General features: G+C 49.8%; 7 protein-coding genes across 7 annotated transcripts; 3 read left to right on the top strand and 4 right to left on the bottom strand.

Annotated features, from left to right (window-relative positions):
- Positions 1-187: 187 nt before the first annotated feature.
- On the top strand, positions 188-1253 carry M437DRAFT_56656 (uncharacterized protein; the record flags this gene model as incomplete). The annotated part of the gene is made up of 4 exons (XM_041023089.1): positions 188-370; positions 427-463; positions 521-965; positions 1019-1253. 4 exons carry the CDS (start codon positions 188-190, stop codon positions 1251-1253), a joined length of 900 nt encoding a protein of 299 aa, XP_040876544.1.
- Positions 1254-2240: 987 nt separating this feature from the next.
- On the top strand, positions 2241-3038 carry M437DRAFT_87432 (uncharacterized protein; the record flags this gene model as incomplete). Its single annotated transcript, XM_041028638.1, has 1 exon — positions 2241-3038. One exon carries the CDS (start codon positions 2241-2243, stop codon positions 3036-3038), a length of 798 nt encoding a protein of 265 aa, XP_040876543.1.
- Positions 3039-3623: 585 nt separating this feature from the next.
- On the bottom strand, positions 3624-4598 carry M437DRAFT_56274 (amidohydrolase 2; the record flags this gene model as incomplete). The annotated part of the gene is made up of 1 exon (XM_041023022.1): positions 3624-4598. One exon carries the CDS (start codon positions 4596-4598, stop codon positions 3624-3626), a length of 975 nt encoding a protein of 324 aa, XP_040876542.1.
- A 670-nt stretch (positions 4599-5268) lies between these two features.
- Positions 5269-6616, bottom strand: M437DRAFT_56593 (calcineurin-like phosphoesterase; the record flags this gene model as incomplete). The annotated part of the gene is made up of 3 exons (XM_041023077.1): positions 5269-6278; positions 6329-6419; positions 6476-6616. 3 exons carry the CDS (start codon positions 6614-6616, stop codon positions 5269-5271), a joined length of 1242 nt encoding a protein of 413 aa, XP_040876541.1.
- A 371-nt stretch (positions 6617-6987) lies between these two features.
- Positions 6988-10380, top strand: M437DRAFT_68854 (uncharacterized protein; the record flags this gene model as incomplete). The annotated part of the gene is made up of 1 exon (XM_041025184.1): positions 6988-10380. One exon carries the CDS (start codon positions 6988-6990, stop codon positions 10378-10380), a length of 3393 nt encoding a protein of 1130 aa, XP_040876540.1.
- Positions 10381-10515: 135 nt separating this feature from the next.
- M437DRAFT_56530 (uncharacterized protein) lies at positions 10516-13337 on the bottom strand (the record flags this gene model as incomplete). The annotated part of the gene is made up of 5 exons (XM_041023066.1): positions 10516-11360; positions 11410-12689; positions 12746-12907; positions 12961-13069; positions 13121-13337. The coding sequence occupies 5 exons, from the start codon at positions 13335-13337 to the stop codon at positions 10516-10518; spliced, it is 2613 nt and encodes an 870-aa protein (XP_040876539.1).
- A 526-nt stretch (positions 13338-13863) lies between these two features.
- On the bottom strand, positions 13864-14307 carry M437DRAFT_68852 (uncharacterized protein; the record flags this gene model as incomplete). The annotated part of the gene is made up of 1 exon (XM_041025183.1): positions 13864-14307. The coding sequence occupies one exon, from the start codon at positions 14305-14307 to the stop codon at positions 13864-13866; it is 444 nt and encodes a 147-aa protein (XP_040876538.1).
- Between the last annotated feature and the right edge of the window lie 937 nt (positions 14308-15244).

The following is a 15244-nucleotide window of genomic DNA, read 5'->3' as shown; positions in this document are numbered from 1 at the left end:
CAAGATGCACAATGGGTTCAGGGATGAGTCGATCAAATCGGGAGTTTCGCTCCGAAAGTGAAGCTTGGTTCTCGAAGAACTTAACTTGACATGAGTCTGCACACACTTTCACACCACATCTCACTTGACCTTCGTCGAGTGTGTTTCCTCCCTCGTCTCGACAACATCACAACAGCCATTCTGCACCATGTCGACTCCTGCTCCTGCTGCCGATGCGCAGGGACTTCACGACAATCGCGCCCACCAATTGATCGTTGCTACCATCTTCGCCATTCTTCTTCCGACTGTCTTCGTTGTGCTGCGTCTGCTCGCCAGACATGTTCTGCGCATCCGTCTGTACTTTGATGATTGGCTGATCATCATCGCCTGGGTAAGTCAAAGATCGTGCGGTACCATCCGCGCAGTCTACTGATGCAGAGATCGCAGTTCTTCAAGATTGGCCTCGATATCAGCAACTCTCTACGTAAGTCTTGTCTTCTACAATCCTTCCATGCATACCTGATCTTAACATCTTGGCTAGTCATCAAGCATGGCATCGGCCGCCACATCTCAACCCTCGGCATCCCCTCCCTTGTCAAGTTTATGCAGCTCCAGTATACTCTGGTCATCCAATACCCCCTCTGCATCACCGCGATCAAGTTATCCATCCTCTTCCAATACCGCCGTCTCTTCCCCAAACACCGCGACTTTCTCCTCATGACGTCTGCCCTCATCGCCATGATGATCATGTGGTGTTGTTCGGTGTTGCTTACTGGAGTGTTCATCTGTACACCCATCCGCAAGGCGTGGACCCCTTGGCTTGACGGCAGATGCATCGACTTAGTGCCTTTTTACTATGGCATGCAGATCCCTAATGTGGTTACTGATGTGCTTATCCTGCTATTGCCGTTAAGAGAGGTACAAAGACTCGATCTACCCAGACAGCAGAAAATGGGTGTGGCTGTTACTTGTTTGCTTTGGGTCATGTAAGTATCTTCCTATCTCTTTCTCTGCTCTCTCCGCTGACCCTTGACACTAGCTCTTTGGTTTGTGGTGTCATTCGATTGGCTGTTATGGTGCAGCTTGCTGGGGAAGGCATGGATCTTACTTGGAATCTTGTTCCTGCGGCTATCATGACGACTGTTGAGCCTGCTGTGCAGATTTGTACTGCTTGTTTGCCTTCTCTCCGCGTGCTTTGGCGCAAATATCTTGATGCACGCAAGCAGAAGAGTGCACGTCATTTGCGCAATATCGAGTTGGAGGCGAGTATGTAGAAATGGAAAAGAATGAGAAACTATGGGCTTTCTCTGGACATACCCCTGAGTTCTAAAACATTGTGCATTTTTATAGTGATATATATCATCCTCCCACTGGGGAGATCAGACCAGCTTGACGTGGTGGTGTGCCCCTCAAACCCTTTGTCTCAATCTCCAGACCGGTAAGTATCAGATTATAGTACTATCAAAATGCAAGAAGCTTTGTAGGATTGGAGGACATCCACTGGGAGCCCTTGCCTCACATAATCTCCTCGACCATATCTCCAAAACAAAACACCATCGTGCATTTTGATAGGTGGTTAAATTCACATCAGTTGCGATTGAGAGAAAGAAAAGGCTCGTTTTGGTAGTGTACTCCTTTTGAGTCCCGTGTTGTGTGCCTCTATCACCCCTTGATGCGTCGAGAGATGCCTGTGTAGCTGTACAGATGCACAGTATCGTCGAGATATAGACTTGTTCCCTCTGAGAGTGCTTAGCTTACCACGCTCTCTCTCTCTGGAAGCTATCTCTCATGTGTATACAATCGTGCCTTTCTATAATACTATAATACTACATTTTAGCACGAAAAGATACCAAGATCTAGAGGCAGCTTGCTGGCATCGGTCGATCGGCATCAAGAAAACAAAGAGAAAACAATGGAAGGAGCAATTGGCACGATACAGCCAATTTCGTCAGCTTTAGTAACCATTCAAGCAACAACTTCCAAATCTCTCGCACTTCAACATCACCGACATTCATCCAACTCGCTCCTTCGCCTCATTCGACATCCTCGTCTTCATCACGAATCAATGGCAACTCCATGCAACACACGTGTCTCTCGCTCGGCATCAAAAGGCACGCGACCCCACCAGATTCTTGCTCAAACTTCCGCAAGTCCCTTGATGAACCAGTCATAGCCTGATTCAATAAGCTGCTGTCCCGTCCCCAGATCACGACTGCATTCGACACACTTCGATCTTCAATATCCTTTCTGCTCACTCGAAAATGGTTACGCAGATAGTCGACGGCCGTAGACAGCGTGGAATCTTCATCCAGCGTCCTGGGACAACTTACTTCCACATCATCTGGAATTCACTTTGGGGTGACACGGCTGACGCATCGGGTCGGAGTTCCATAATTCGAGATTCTACTGTCAGAGATAGGCTTGATCGAAACGACCAGCCACCAACTTATGAGCCCGTGGAATTCAAAGAGCATTGGATCAACACAGGCAGTGGAGTCTGGCGTAGGAAGCTTGAGCACTGGCATTCAACACAATGGGGCATCAACACACACAAACAAGTCGACAAGTCATCTGGACCAGATCCCAATCCAAACCTGACATTTACCTGTAAAAGAATGCCGAGACAGCCAAAAGACCGCACAGAAGCCGCCCTCGATACTATCTGCAGAAATATCGCGCTGAACCTGCTTTTCCACCAGCGAAGACACAAGTGTACCTGCGACCTTCGCTTCCTGCGTCTCGGCCGCGTGGATTTGGCTTTCAACGATCCTGCTGCACATCGATGCTCAGACAGGACTCTGCGTATCGAGCAGATACTACCCGGAAAGACCGTGATTGATTGGATCCATTTGCACGATGCGCTGTGCTACTGCTGCTGCTTCTCTTCTGGAGTCAATTGGCCCACTCATCTCTCCAGTCCACAACCGAACCACGATGACCAGGGCGCCAGTGGCAATCTCCGCAAAGCAACACACTACAGGCGTGTAAAAGATCCAACCGGAGTGCTGCGCAGATCGAGCAACAATACACTGGGTGTTGTGTATTGGTTGTGGAGATGAGAGCATGATGCTTTTGGGTCATTATTCTCTTCAGTACCAGGATTGCTTGTTCGATACCAAGGATTCATCTGGCCTTTCTATGAATGCGGTGTTGTTTCCGACAAGATCGTGCATTTTTATGGTGACACATCTATATCAATCACACTGGAGAGACCACTTGCTTGGTCGTGCGCCCCCTTCTGAATCTCTGCGTCGTGCAGAGAGATCTATATCTCGCTATGAAAATGCAGGGTAGTGTTGCAAGTTGGGCAACCTCCTTTGAGAGTGCTCGATTATCAGCCTCTCCATGGATACGCTTCCTTATACGGATTCGATCGTGCATTTTTATAGTGACACAGCTATCTCAATCGCAATAAAAAACCACTTGTTTGAACATCTCCAGCGCATAGAGACGAGTAAATCTAGCTGTAGAAATGCAGAGTAGTATCAGAGATAGGGGATTCTCCTTTGAGAGTGCTCAACTCAGTAGGCTCTCTATGGACACGCTGTCTCATGCGAATCAAATCATACAAATCCACATTACCATTCTGTAAGACCATTTTGTAAGACGAGCAACATGGAATCATGGGGGAAGAAACACAATTCTTATTGCAGGGCCTTGACTCCAAGCAACTTCTCGGCATTCTTGTAGCAGATCAACTCCAAGTCCTCGTAACTCACCATCCCACTTGCCTCAACCTCTTCTATAAACTTCAAGCCTTTCTCGTTACCACTGAATGGGTAGTCTACAGAATACAGAATGCGGTCTTTGGCACACATTCTCAGCAAACAAGCCAAGGGAGCCAGACTAAACATGCCAGACGTAGTAATCCAGAAGTTTTCTTTCCAGACTGTTTCCAGACTGCGTTTGTTCTCTGGAGCCCAAGAGGCTGAAGTACTGATGATACGATCGAGCTGATAAGGAAGCATCTCTCCCATATGTCCAATAATGATTTTGAGCTTTGGAAACTCGTCAAAGAGCCCAGAAGCCCAGAGACGCAACACATGCAACCCGGTTTCAGAGTGCCAGCCCCAAGCTGCTATACTCATCATCTGTGCTGCCTTTTCGCCAAAGTTACCGCGGTAGTGGGGCATCCATTCGTCTGCTGCAAAGGTTGGATGAATATAGATAGGTACATCCAATTCCTCGGCTTTGGCAAAAACAGGGCGGAAAGCTTCGCCGTCGTAGAACGTACCGTTGCAGTGATTGTTGATCAGAGCGCCGACGAATTTGTGCTGTGTAACGCATCTCTCGAGTTCGGCAGCTGCATCTGTGGGCGTAGCCATAGGCAAGAGCGCAAAAGCTGCATATCGGGGTTGGTCCTTGATTGCATTTGCCAGATTATCGTTTGTCGTCCTGCATTCCTGAGGAGATGCGTTGAGTGGACTGTGTGAGAGGATCTGCAGAGATACTTTGCCAGAATCCAGGGCTTCTAGACGGTCTGAACCCAGAGAGGTCAGTTTGTCGATTAGGTGAGGTGGGAATTGAGCGTAGGGGTCTTGGCGACCTGTGTCAGCGAGATGCTGACGCACGTTTTGAGAGAGATAGTGCTCCTCCAGTGTGATTAATGGAGGAACCATCTTGCTAGGTGAGGGCTGAGATATGGATGATAGGTGGATGCGAAGGTCAGATTAGTCACAGGGCTAGTAAAAGTTGTGTTGATAAGTGTTGACTGAGAAGAAGCGGTATGAAATAGCAGCTTCTATTTGGAGCTACCTCGAGGACTTTATACTTCCTGCAGGATCAGAGGTTGAGGTGACATCACGACCAACCCTGTCGTGCTGGTACCTTAGTTGTTATCCTGGTAGCAAAATCATTATCCTGGTGCCTAAGCCAGGCACTCGAAAAATCCCTGTTGACCAGCATCTCTGTGCATGTATCGCTCTTTAGAATGGTCATAGGACTTAGGATCGGATATTCTAAGGCTATAGCGGAGTTATGGAGGGAGGAACGTCGAAGTGACGCGGACATCGGAGCAATTCTCCGCTCCGCCGCCCATGTGCTTAACGGCCATGATAAGATTATCAGAAAACAGAAAATTGTCCGCTGGGAGTCGCAAAGGTTGTGAGAGAAAAATCTACAGTTGTTTTCATGTTTGTGGGGGTATCTACCATCAAGTCATTCGTGTCTGTGTTTTTGCCTTGACGCCGATGAAAAATGCAAAACTGCCAACCTTCTGTCTGCAGCTTTCGATGAATATGGGAAATCGTTCTTGTCATCAATGAGTCTTTTTCCATCCTTTGCTGATTTCTACAAGAAGTAATCGGCAACTGGCTTCTTGGCAGGCATTCCTCTAGAATCCTGCGGCGCTGCTTCAAAGACACGGTACCTTCGGCCTGGCCCTTGTTTTAGTACCATGTCGGTGACAACACCTGGTGACCTCTCGATTTCGCCGTTGCTGCGTGGTGTATATCCACCGTTGGCTCCATCTTCCGACAACTCCAAGATTGCAGCGACGTTTCCACAGCGGTAGCAGTAATTCGGCGCACTCCAAACAGTGACGATTGTGTTGTCGAACATTTCCTTGAAGCCTTCCATGACCAGTTGGTGTGCGCGAGCTATTAAGCTCAAGTCGTTCTTGTGATTGAAGTGCTTGACGATATCAGCACCAAACAGGAAGCCAGCTCCTCTTGGTGACAGACCCCAGCCGTCAATGTCATCAGGATCGGACCACAATAGATCGCACATAGCGCCTTCGTGGGGCACCTCTTGTTTTCGATCAATCAATCTGATCTTATCGATGCTGTCGATCAGGGGACTTAGGCCGCCATGAACACATAGAACGGCACCTCCTTGATTCGAAGCGGATCCACCACTTGATGATGTTGCGCCTGTGCCAGCAGGACCAGTGTTTGAAGGACTGTTGGGGACGGAGGATTCGGTGGAGGGTTTCGGGCGAGGGAAGCGATTCATGACTTGGTTGTGTGAGTTGATGATCTCGATTTCGACGTCTTCGAGAGACTCGGGAAAGGGTTGTTGGATGTCTTGTGGGAGCTCGGCAGAAGTGGGACTGAGTTCTGAAGAAGCACCAAGGATCAAGGCACCGAGAGCGAGGTAGTCAAAGACTTCGCAGCAGTATCGCCAGACATTTGCGCTGCCGTATTTGCGTAGACATTCGTCGTAGAAGCCGTAGACAGTAGTGATTTGTCTTGATTCGTGGTTTCCGCGGATGAGAGTGATGCGGTCAGGGTAGCGAACTTTGAGGCAAAGGAGGAGGAGGAAGGATTCGAGAGAGTAGAAGCCGCGGTCGACAAAGTCGCCTAGAAGGAGTAAGCTTAGGTCGAAGGTGCGAGAGCGACAGGGAACGCACCCATGAAGAGGTAGTTTGTGTCAGGAACATCACCGCCGACACGGAAGAGCTCCATCAAGTCGTGGAACTGGCCGTGGATGTCGCCGCATATCTGGAGCGCATCAGCATGGGAGAGGTGAGAGCGAGAGCAGAGCATGGTCGACATACCGTGACAGGGGCATTGACTGTGACGACATTGCCCTCTTCTATCAGCAGCTCCCTGGCCTTGTAGCAGAGCTCGCGGACCTGCGTCTCGGGGATGGGCCGACAGGAGCGCAGTTGCGCAATGGCCTTGTCCAGGTCGCTCATTCCAGGATTGCTGTCGCGTGCGCCGCCGATCAACGGATTGTCGCGTGGGAAGGTATGTCCAAGGAGTCCTCTCGTATAGTTTGGCGGCACGAAACAATGGCGCGTCCTCGTCCACTATGTCCAGCAGGTCAATATCCACAGAAGAAATGCGATTGCAGCGACACGGAAAGTTGACGCCTCTCGACCTCTACAAAGGTCCAGAAGTCCGAGCGCCTTTCACGTATGCCGAGCCCGTTCTGATCTTCGGCCGCTCCCGCCGTCGGTCCCAAACCCTAAAAACTTCATCAATCTGATGCCAAGACTTGACCGCAAACGCATATCCATGTTTTCTGCAAGGCCTGCGTGTCTGATTGAACATCCACTTTTACAAAATGTCAAAAAGGTTCGCCGAGTTCGACGGCCATGAAAACAGGGACAACAAGCGGCCGAAAACACAGCCCCCGGTCGCCGTCATTCCCGCCACTGATATTTTCTCCGCTCGTCAGCTTCAGGAACTTCTTGTATTCAGCCAAGACGGCGTCCAGAACTTGAGGAATGGTATCCAGTCTTTCAAGCAACTCTTGGAACTTATCCTCTACCAGCCTGACGAACCCAATCGCCCGGCCAAGATCAACATTCTCAATGACTATCTGGATGCCGCCAAATTGAAAGCTGCCCGTGACAAGGATGCCGAATATCTTCCTGATTTTATGCAGGCATGGGGCTTTGCTAACCAGACTAACAATGATTACCTGGCTACCTCTGTTGCTTCAATCCTGGCTCTGCTTCTGAAGACAATCGCTTCCCTCATTGAATCTCGTGAATACGGCATTCTTCTAATCAAGACTCTCCTCAACCATGCCCAGCTAAAGCTCATCTCGAGAAGTGTCTCTGCTCCCAAGCACAAGGAACATGTCATCTCGCCTTCTCTACGTATCCTGACCGAGATGGTCTCTTTTGATGCTGGTCTCATGGCTAAGCAGGTTTACGCAAAACGCGACTTCACTTTCGAGACAAAGATTGTCGCTCGTAACCTCGGTCTCACCAAAAGCGGCTCTGGTCCCTCAATCAGATCAAATGCTGTTCGCTATCTGCTCGCAAACTTCAAATACCAGGGAGAAGGCGCCAAGATTGATATCCTCAAGAACGGCCACATCATCAAGGCTCTGTTTGATCACTTGAAGGACGACTCTGCCGATGCTTTGCAAGAGATTTTCAAGGTTCTCGAAACTGGTATCCTGCGCGACGAAACCATTCCCCGTGCAACAAAGACCCAGACAATCAGCGAGCGTTCTTTAGCAGGCGTCCTTGCTGCTTTGCGCACATTCGCTGCCACCGAAAGCCCTACAGGCGATGAATCTACCTTGATACGTGGCAAAACTGCAATCGTGTCATTTTTGAAACTCGTCAGCACTACTCCTTCGCTTGGTCTGCTCCGTCCCAGCGGCTGGTATCCTCCTGGAAGCGAGCGTCACACTAGAGATCAGAATGATGATGTTGAAACTGATCTCGCCCTTGATCTCGGTCTTGACTCTGTCGACTGGTACAATAAGTTCCAAGGTCAAGTGCCCGTACGAAACACCATTCTTTCTGGCTTCTCGCAGACTTTGAAGCCATATGCAAGCGAGGAGGAGAGAGATATCCTTCTTTCCATCTTCGCCGCAGCACCCGAAATTATTGCAGACTACTACTTTTCAAGAGGAGAAAAGTTCTCATTCGAGCCCAAGCTCACCAACACCTGGATTGGTTATGCGTCCTTCCTCTTCTCATCCGTTCAGGTTCCTTTCCCCAAATACTTTGGGGCCATTGATCACTACGCAAGCTGCCCTCCTCCAGTCTCAATCGCCATTGAAAACATACTCCCTCTGCCTCTCACTCAAAGGATCTTGACAAAATCTCTAAACCAATCTTCCGATCTCATCACTCTTTTCGCTGTCCGTATTCTGGTTGTGGCTTTCCAGAAGTTGCATCAAGTCTTGCAAGCGTTCACTGTAGCGGCCGCTGAAGGCAATCCTCTTTGGAAGGAAGGATCCATCAGATTGATTGCCGAATTCTGTCAAAGATGTCCCCCAGTCAAAGACGTCATTGCCGCTTTCCGCAAAATCTCCGACGACAACATCCTTCAGAAGGAAGCCATCTCAAGACTACTCCGCATGTACTACCAGGTCACACCACAAACTGCACTGGAAGAGAAGTTCGACGTCTCTCAGGCTTTGACCGTGGCAATGTCAAGAGTTGAGACAGTGTCATCCGAGACTGAGAACTACGCCTTTCGTCTGCTGGAACTGCAGCACTTGCTTGTCATTGCTCAATGCTCTGCAGGCATGCGTTGGTGGCACAAACAAGGCTCGCTCAAGTTCTCTCCATTCACCACTTTGCTCCGTCTAAGCGCACAGACTCCCGCAAATCAGTCTACCGGATCTGAGTTTATCAATCTGCTCCAGTCGGTCATTGATGAACATGGCATCCTCCAGCAGCAAACGAAGGAGCCACCTGTAAATGCCTTGATTGCAAGTCTTGTGGATGACGAGACTTGGAAGCCAAGCGAGGCTCTTTTCACCTTCATCGATGACTGTCTCGGTCGTCTTGTCAGAAAACCAATCAAATACCTGGATGATCTCGATGAATTGGCCGGCAGTTCAGATCATGGCAAGGCCCTCAGTGCGCTGGTCATGGTCTGTCTGGAGCAAATTCCCTTCACCTCGAAATTGCCAGAGTCTGACCGCATCAATGTGTTAACCTGGTTCTCGCGCTTCCTCGAATTGCTCAAGGTGATGGGTGAGGATGTCGAGTTGTTGCAGCTCATCAGACAGAGAGTAACAGACTTGCCTGTCGTTTCATCTGTAGAGCTCGAACCAACATTGCGATCAATAACTTCTCGCAGACAGTCTGATGATGACAAGACGTCAGTCCCAGCATCTTCATCTGATAAAAAGTCCACCAAACAACCTCTTGCATTCTCAGAGCCTCCTGTTGAAAAGCAAAATCACCCCGAGTTGAGCAGATGGCAACAAAAGGATCTAGACGAGTCACTCGAGAATGGCGATATCGATAGTCTTATCCTCTGCTTGTCGTCACAAGACAGCTCGGTTAGATTACAAGCCCACGCCGCAATTCGCAAACTCATGCTCAAAGTCAAAGAATCCACAAACGACGACAAAGACCAGATCTATTTGCTCCTTGGTGAGCTGTCTGAGACGGTCGCTGAAATGTCACCCTCAACCATAGCACAACAACCACTTCCATACCTTGTCACTGTGTTTGCTACACAAGCTCTGACCATCCTTCAAGACCCCTCTCACTTCATGTACCCCAAAATCAACAAATACTTCAACAAAGGCCCAGTCTGGAACATCGGCAAACTGCCAAACTACTGGATCGACATAACGGTCCTAGAAACACCCGAAGAAGACGACAAACACTGGGCAGAAATTGAATTCGTGCTTGAATTTTTCGCAATTGGCACAAGGACACTGCAAGATGTGCATCTATTGCTTCCTCGCAATTGCATGGAGAAAGTGCTGGATCTTTTTGCTAGTCCATCAGCGCCTAAGGGTGTCAAGGATGCAGTGTTGAAGGTCGTTTATAGAATTGCTGCTGTGGGTGGTGCGACTAGTCTTGTTACTAGGACGGGTGTGCTGGCTTGGTTGGATATGAGAGCCAAGGTCGGTGATGTGGATGCATCGACTTTGGAGGTATTGTCACGTAAAGTGAAGGATGGGATTGACGAGGCTAGAGTCAAGACTTGGAGTAAAGGTGCTTTGACGGCTGTTCAAGCGCAGTAAAAGATTTGTATATCCTGAATAATCGAGATCAAATGTACAACAGCCACACCTTGTTCCCGAATTCTCTTCACTTCTGCAACTATCACAGAATTTCCAACTTGTGCTGAGTCTTGACAAAACTGCAAACTTCCTCTGTCACACCTTAAGCACCGCCTTCAATGGCAAATCCCTCGACGAAGACCCAACAAACACCTTCTTCTCATATCCACTAACAACCCAATCCTGCTTTTCCGTATCCCAACTCGCGAGATCCCTTCTCGCCAGTGGAAATGTAACTTGCACAGTCTCGCCAGGATTTATCCTTACACGCTCAAACCCTCGCAACACGATCTTGGGGTCGTAAGGCCCGCCTAGGGAAATGTAGAGTTGGGGGACTTCGTCACCGAGGACAGAGCCGGTGTTGGTTACGTTGACGCGGGTGTGGAAGAGGATGTCCCAGAGCCCTTGGTTGCCGCCGTTGGGGCCGGAAGAGGGTGGATATGAGTAGCTGGAGTTGTTGAGTGCGTTTTGGGGGATCAATGAGTTGTTGCCGTAGTTTGCCGCTCCATAGGATTCGCTAAGGTTTGTACTGTTCAGCCATGGGTAAATGTACAGTGGGATACGAGTGAGGTTCTGCGGGAATGTATGGGTAGAAGTGTCGTTGTCGATTTTGCCGTACGTAGGCGCTGGTCTAGAAGTTCCTGTCGTTGGCTTGTAGTCTGCGACATCGAGTTTTTCCACAACGAGGTCAGAGTATTCGAAGGTTGTGTAGCTTAGACCGAAGCCGAACTCATAGACTGGAGTGATGTTGCGGTGGTCAAATCCGCGATAGTCAATAAATACGCCTTCTTGGAAGTTGAATTGCGGGACTTCTTGATTGGGAGTGTAGAGGACGTCAGTACCGTAGTCTGACCTTTTGCGACCCATAGTGAATGGCAGTTTTGCTCCGGGATTGACACGACCATATAGAACATCGGCAATTGCGTTTCCTGATTGCTCGCCTTCAAGGTTGTCAGTCAGGATATCATGCAGAGATTTCAGCTTACTTACCAGGAAGACCTGCCCAGAGAATGGCAGTGATGTTCGGGTTCTCTTTGTACTGCTCAATCTCGACTGCCCCAACAGAATGGATGACCAGAATCGTGTTATTACATGTGGCAGACACATTTGCAATCACAGCATCAGCGCCCTGCCATAGTGTGAGGTTTTTCCGGTCCCCGTAATTGCCATCAACATTGGCAAAGCCTTCGCCAGAGTCTGCACTGCTAAAGACCAGACAGACTCCACCAACGTCGTTGACTCGGCGGGCCAATGCGTTGATTTGAGTCAAAGCTGAATTGTTGGTGATGGACTCATAAGAACCAAAGCGAGAGACGACCTCGTGCTGTATCGCCGCGTCTGGACTGACAAGATATGGAGAGCTGGCTTGACCACTGCCCCAACCAGTAGCCAGCGTGCCGATGTCACAGGCATGGTTCCTGCAGCCATTATGGCCATTTGGATTGTTGCCTGCATCTTCGCCAAACACTGCCGTCAGCCTTGCCGTGTTGTTCAGAGGTAGTATGCCACGATCGTTTTTGAGAAGCACCGTAGACGCAGCACCGATCTCGCGGATCAATCTCCCGTGCTCCCGGCGAACATCAACATGTTGGTTGACAAGCCCTGTACCCCATGCTGAGCCGACGTGTGCATGGACGGCGCCAAACGTATCAGGTGTCCATGACTGGAAATTGGGATTGGGTACTTCAGTGTCTCCGCCAACGAGATACCATCCAGCAAGGATACGAACGGCCATATCATCGAGACGCCATTGCGGCACGGTACCATTCAAAACAGCGATGGTGAGATTAGGACCAAAGTAACTTGATCCATCGCCGAAACGGATGTCTCCAGCCATGGTCATGTCGAGTCCTGCCAGAATAGCGGGCACACCGCTCGCGGTGGCTTGCCAGTCACTCATAACATAACCTTGGAACCCGAGTTCGGACTTGAGCACATGGTTGAGCAAGTAACTGTTCTGACAGGCCTGCGAATTGTTGACGAGGTTGTAGCTGCACATGACAGAAGCCACGCCAGCCTTGACAGCGTCAGCAAAAGGCCAGACATATAGCTCGTGTAAAGTCTGATCATCGATGTTCGAAGAACCAGGTTGTGTGATGTTGAAGCCGTAATCGCGAGACTCAGGGACTTGACGGAAGTGTTCTTGCTCATTACCCACGTAGTGTTTAGCGCATGCCTGTACACCTGTGCTTTGGATGCCTCGAATAGAGTCGGCGAATAGCTTCCCGGTGAGATAGGGGTCAGGACTGAAGCCTTCCCAATTGCGGCCGCTTGTGGGAGACTGTGGCTCGTTTATTAGCATTGTCGATAAGTTCTGACCTCGAACGTAGCAAGACTTGCCCTTCCTAGTGCGCCAGCAACAGGACCTAGCTGGACAGTGACCCCTTTGTCACGGCTTTCGAAGCCCATGGCTCTGCCTCTTTCGTATGCGAGGCGCTTGTCCCAAGTAGCACCAACGTTTATTCCTGCAGGGAACAGACTGACAAAACTGTATATCTGTTAGAATCATTGTATGCGGGTCATTGTCATTTGTGCACTTACTCTGTATATCTTACACCAACGGGCGAGTCTTGAAGGCAGTGTCCACGGATACCTAGTCGAGGGACACCACCGGTCTGGCCGACGCATTGTTCTTGTTGCCAACCAGTTCCTGGTACACTCATTAGCTATATGCTCACATCATCGTATATTGGCATCATACCTGTAGTCAAATTCACCTTCTCCTCTAGGGTCAACTGCTCGACGACCTCGATTGCTTTTTTGTATGCTTCTGCCCATTCGCCGGCCCCACTTCCCCAAGGACTGGGATATCTTGGCGGAGAGGTCTGGTTACTTTGGGCACCAGAGACAGCGTTTGGATGTGGAGAAAGGGCATCTGGATAGGTCACATCCGGAAACTGAAGGGTGTAAGAGGTCATGTGTTTCCTTGCTCAAGAAATCATCCTACCGGAAGCTGGTCCTCCTTCATTTGCGCCAGCGACCCGCCGACGATAAGGGCAATCGCGAGCGCGGTCAATTGCATGGTGAGAATCGGCGTAGACAGAGCATCACAACAGGGACGAACCATCAGGATATATATGCATTCTTGATCGTGTTCATGTTGATCAATCCTGTGCCATTACCAAGAAGTGTTTACCCGTCTGGGCGGACTGTGTGGGGTGCATTTCCGATCATCACGGAGCCAGCCAAGAACGATGGCGTGAGGGGACAACGATCCTGCTCGCTTGCAACAAGGATATGTAATCTTCGGAATGCATTTGATGCAACAAACATGTCAAAATGTTACGTGAGATGGGTCTTGGTGCTGATCCGAAGATTGCCAGGAAGGGAATGCAGGAAGAGGAGGTTGCGGAGGAGTGTCAGCCAAGGCGGATAATCTCAAGGCTTCACGGACCGTAACTCCACTGGGCATGAGGAGCAGCGCATTAGCAATCGCGACTCTCCTCAAACCTGAGCTTCTTGTTTCTTTTCCTCGGCCAACTCAGCAATGACTTTGAGCGCATCTTTCTCTCGCCCCAATGGCACGAACAGATGATCGTGGTAGAAGCCACTGACTGGATTGACGCCCATCCCAGCAGCAGCCAGTCTTGTCGCAACGACAGCAATGAAGCCAACAGCATCCAAACTTGAAGTCACGTCGAGGGTGATCTTGCGACATGGGAAAACGTACTCTAACCCGTGAGTCTCTGCATACTCTTGGGTAGTGATCACTGTGATACCTTCCGCCTTGGCTTCGCGGAAGAGCATCTCCACCTCAGAAAATGGCGGAAGTGAGGCTTCATCTGCGAGTACAGCGAAGACGTAGGTTTGCGGGTGAAGCGTGGCTGTCAGCGTCGCCAGAAGCTTCGCGAGTGACACTTCGCCTGGATGAGTTGTTTGTGCTGACATGCTTCAAACCGAGATGTGCAGATGGCAGAGCTCTTGAGGTGGAAGGTCTTCGTGTGGAGAAAGCTACTCGTACAGCAAGGCGGTGAGCACAGCGTCTGTCATGGCAAATCCTCGGACACAGATTCTCATGCAAGCAGGCCTCAATTTTGACTGCGCCAGCATTGTCTGACTCGCGAGATGGTTGTACGCCCTGGAAGGCGCTCTGAAATTATCTCGTGTCGGAAGAAGCAGATCAGAGGTGACCTTTGACAAGTCAAGAGACAGAGCGGTGAACACAAGCATGGTACATCTGTGCTGTCACCCGTGCCGACAGAGAATCAGCTTTGTCACGAATCCTCCAGCCCGCTTGACATAGGAGTGTCTGAGTCGACAAGTGTGCATAACGTGGCTCAGCTACAGATGCAGCTACAAATACGCCTTGTCTGCTTCACATCGCCGTTCAGTCGCCGTTTAATCATTCTACAGTCGCCGTTCAAGTCGCCGTGTAGGCCCTCGATATAGGATCTGGAGGTTAGCTGCATGCGGGTCAAGCTTTCTTGATTAGAAATAAGCTTCGATCAAGCTCACAACAGCTAGACCCTGTCTTCACAGGTGTGACGTTTCATACACCTGCAACTTCTTTCCTCGTTGTCTTTCTGCTTCTGAAGCCGCTGAACAGTCTCTTTGAGTGCTGTGATGACTTGTGTTTGTACAAGGTCACCAACTTGTATTGGAGCATCACAAAAGGCTGAAAAGCCACTGACATCACTGAGTTCCGCATGTCCATCCTTCTGGTTTGTCTAGCAGTATGATCGCCGTTAAGGTAATCAGAGTATCAGCTATCAGTGGGGTGCAGCTCATGCACGATGTTTGATCCTTCAAACATGATCGCGGACTGAAGACTATAAGAGACAAGGCCAGCCGTCGGGTTATCTGCTTGTTTACTTTGTACCCTGTC

This window comes from Aureobasidium melanogenum (genome assembly GCF_000721775.1).
Source record: "Aureobasidium melanogenum CBS 110374 unplaced genomic scaffold scaffold_24, whole genome shotgun sequence".
Lineage (NCBI taxonomy): Eukaryota > Fungi > Ascomycota > Dothideomycetes > Dothideales > Saccotheciaceae > Aureobasidium > Aureobasidium melanogenum.
This window is presented reverse-complemented; position numbering and strand designations above follow the sequence as displayed.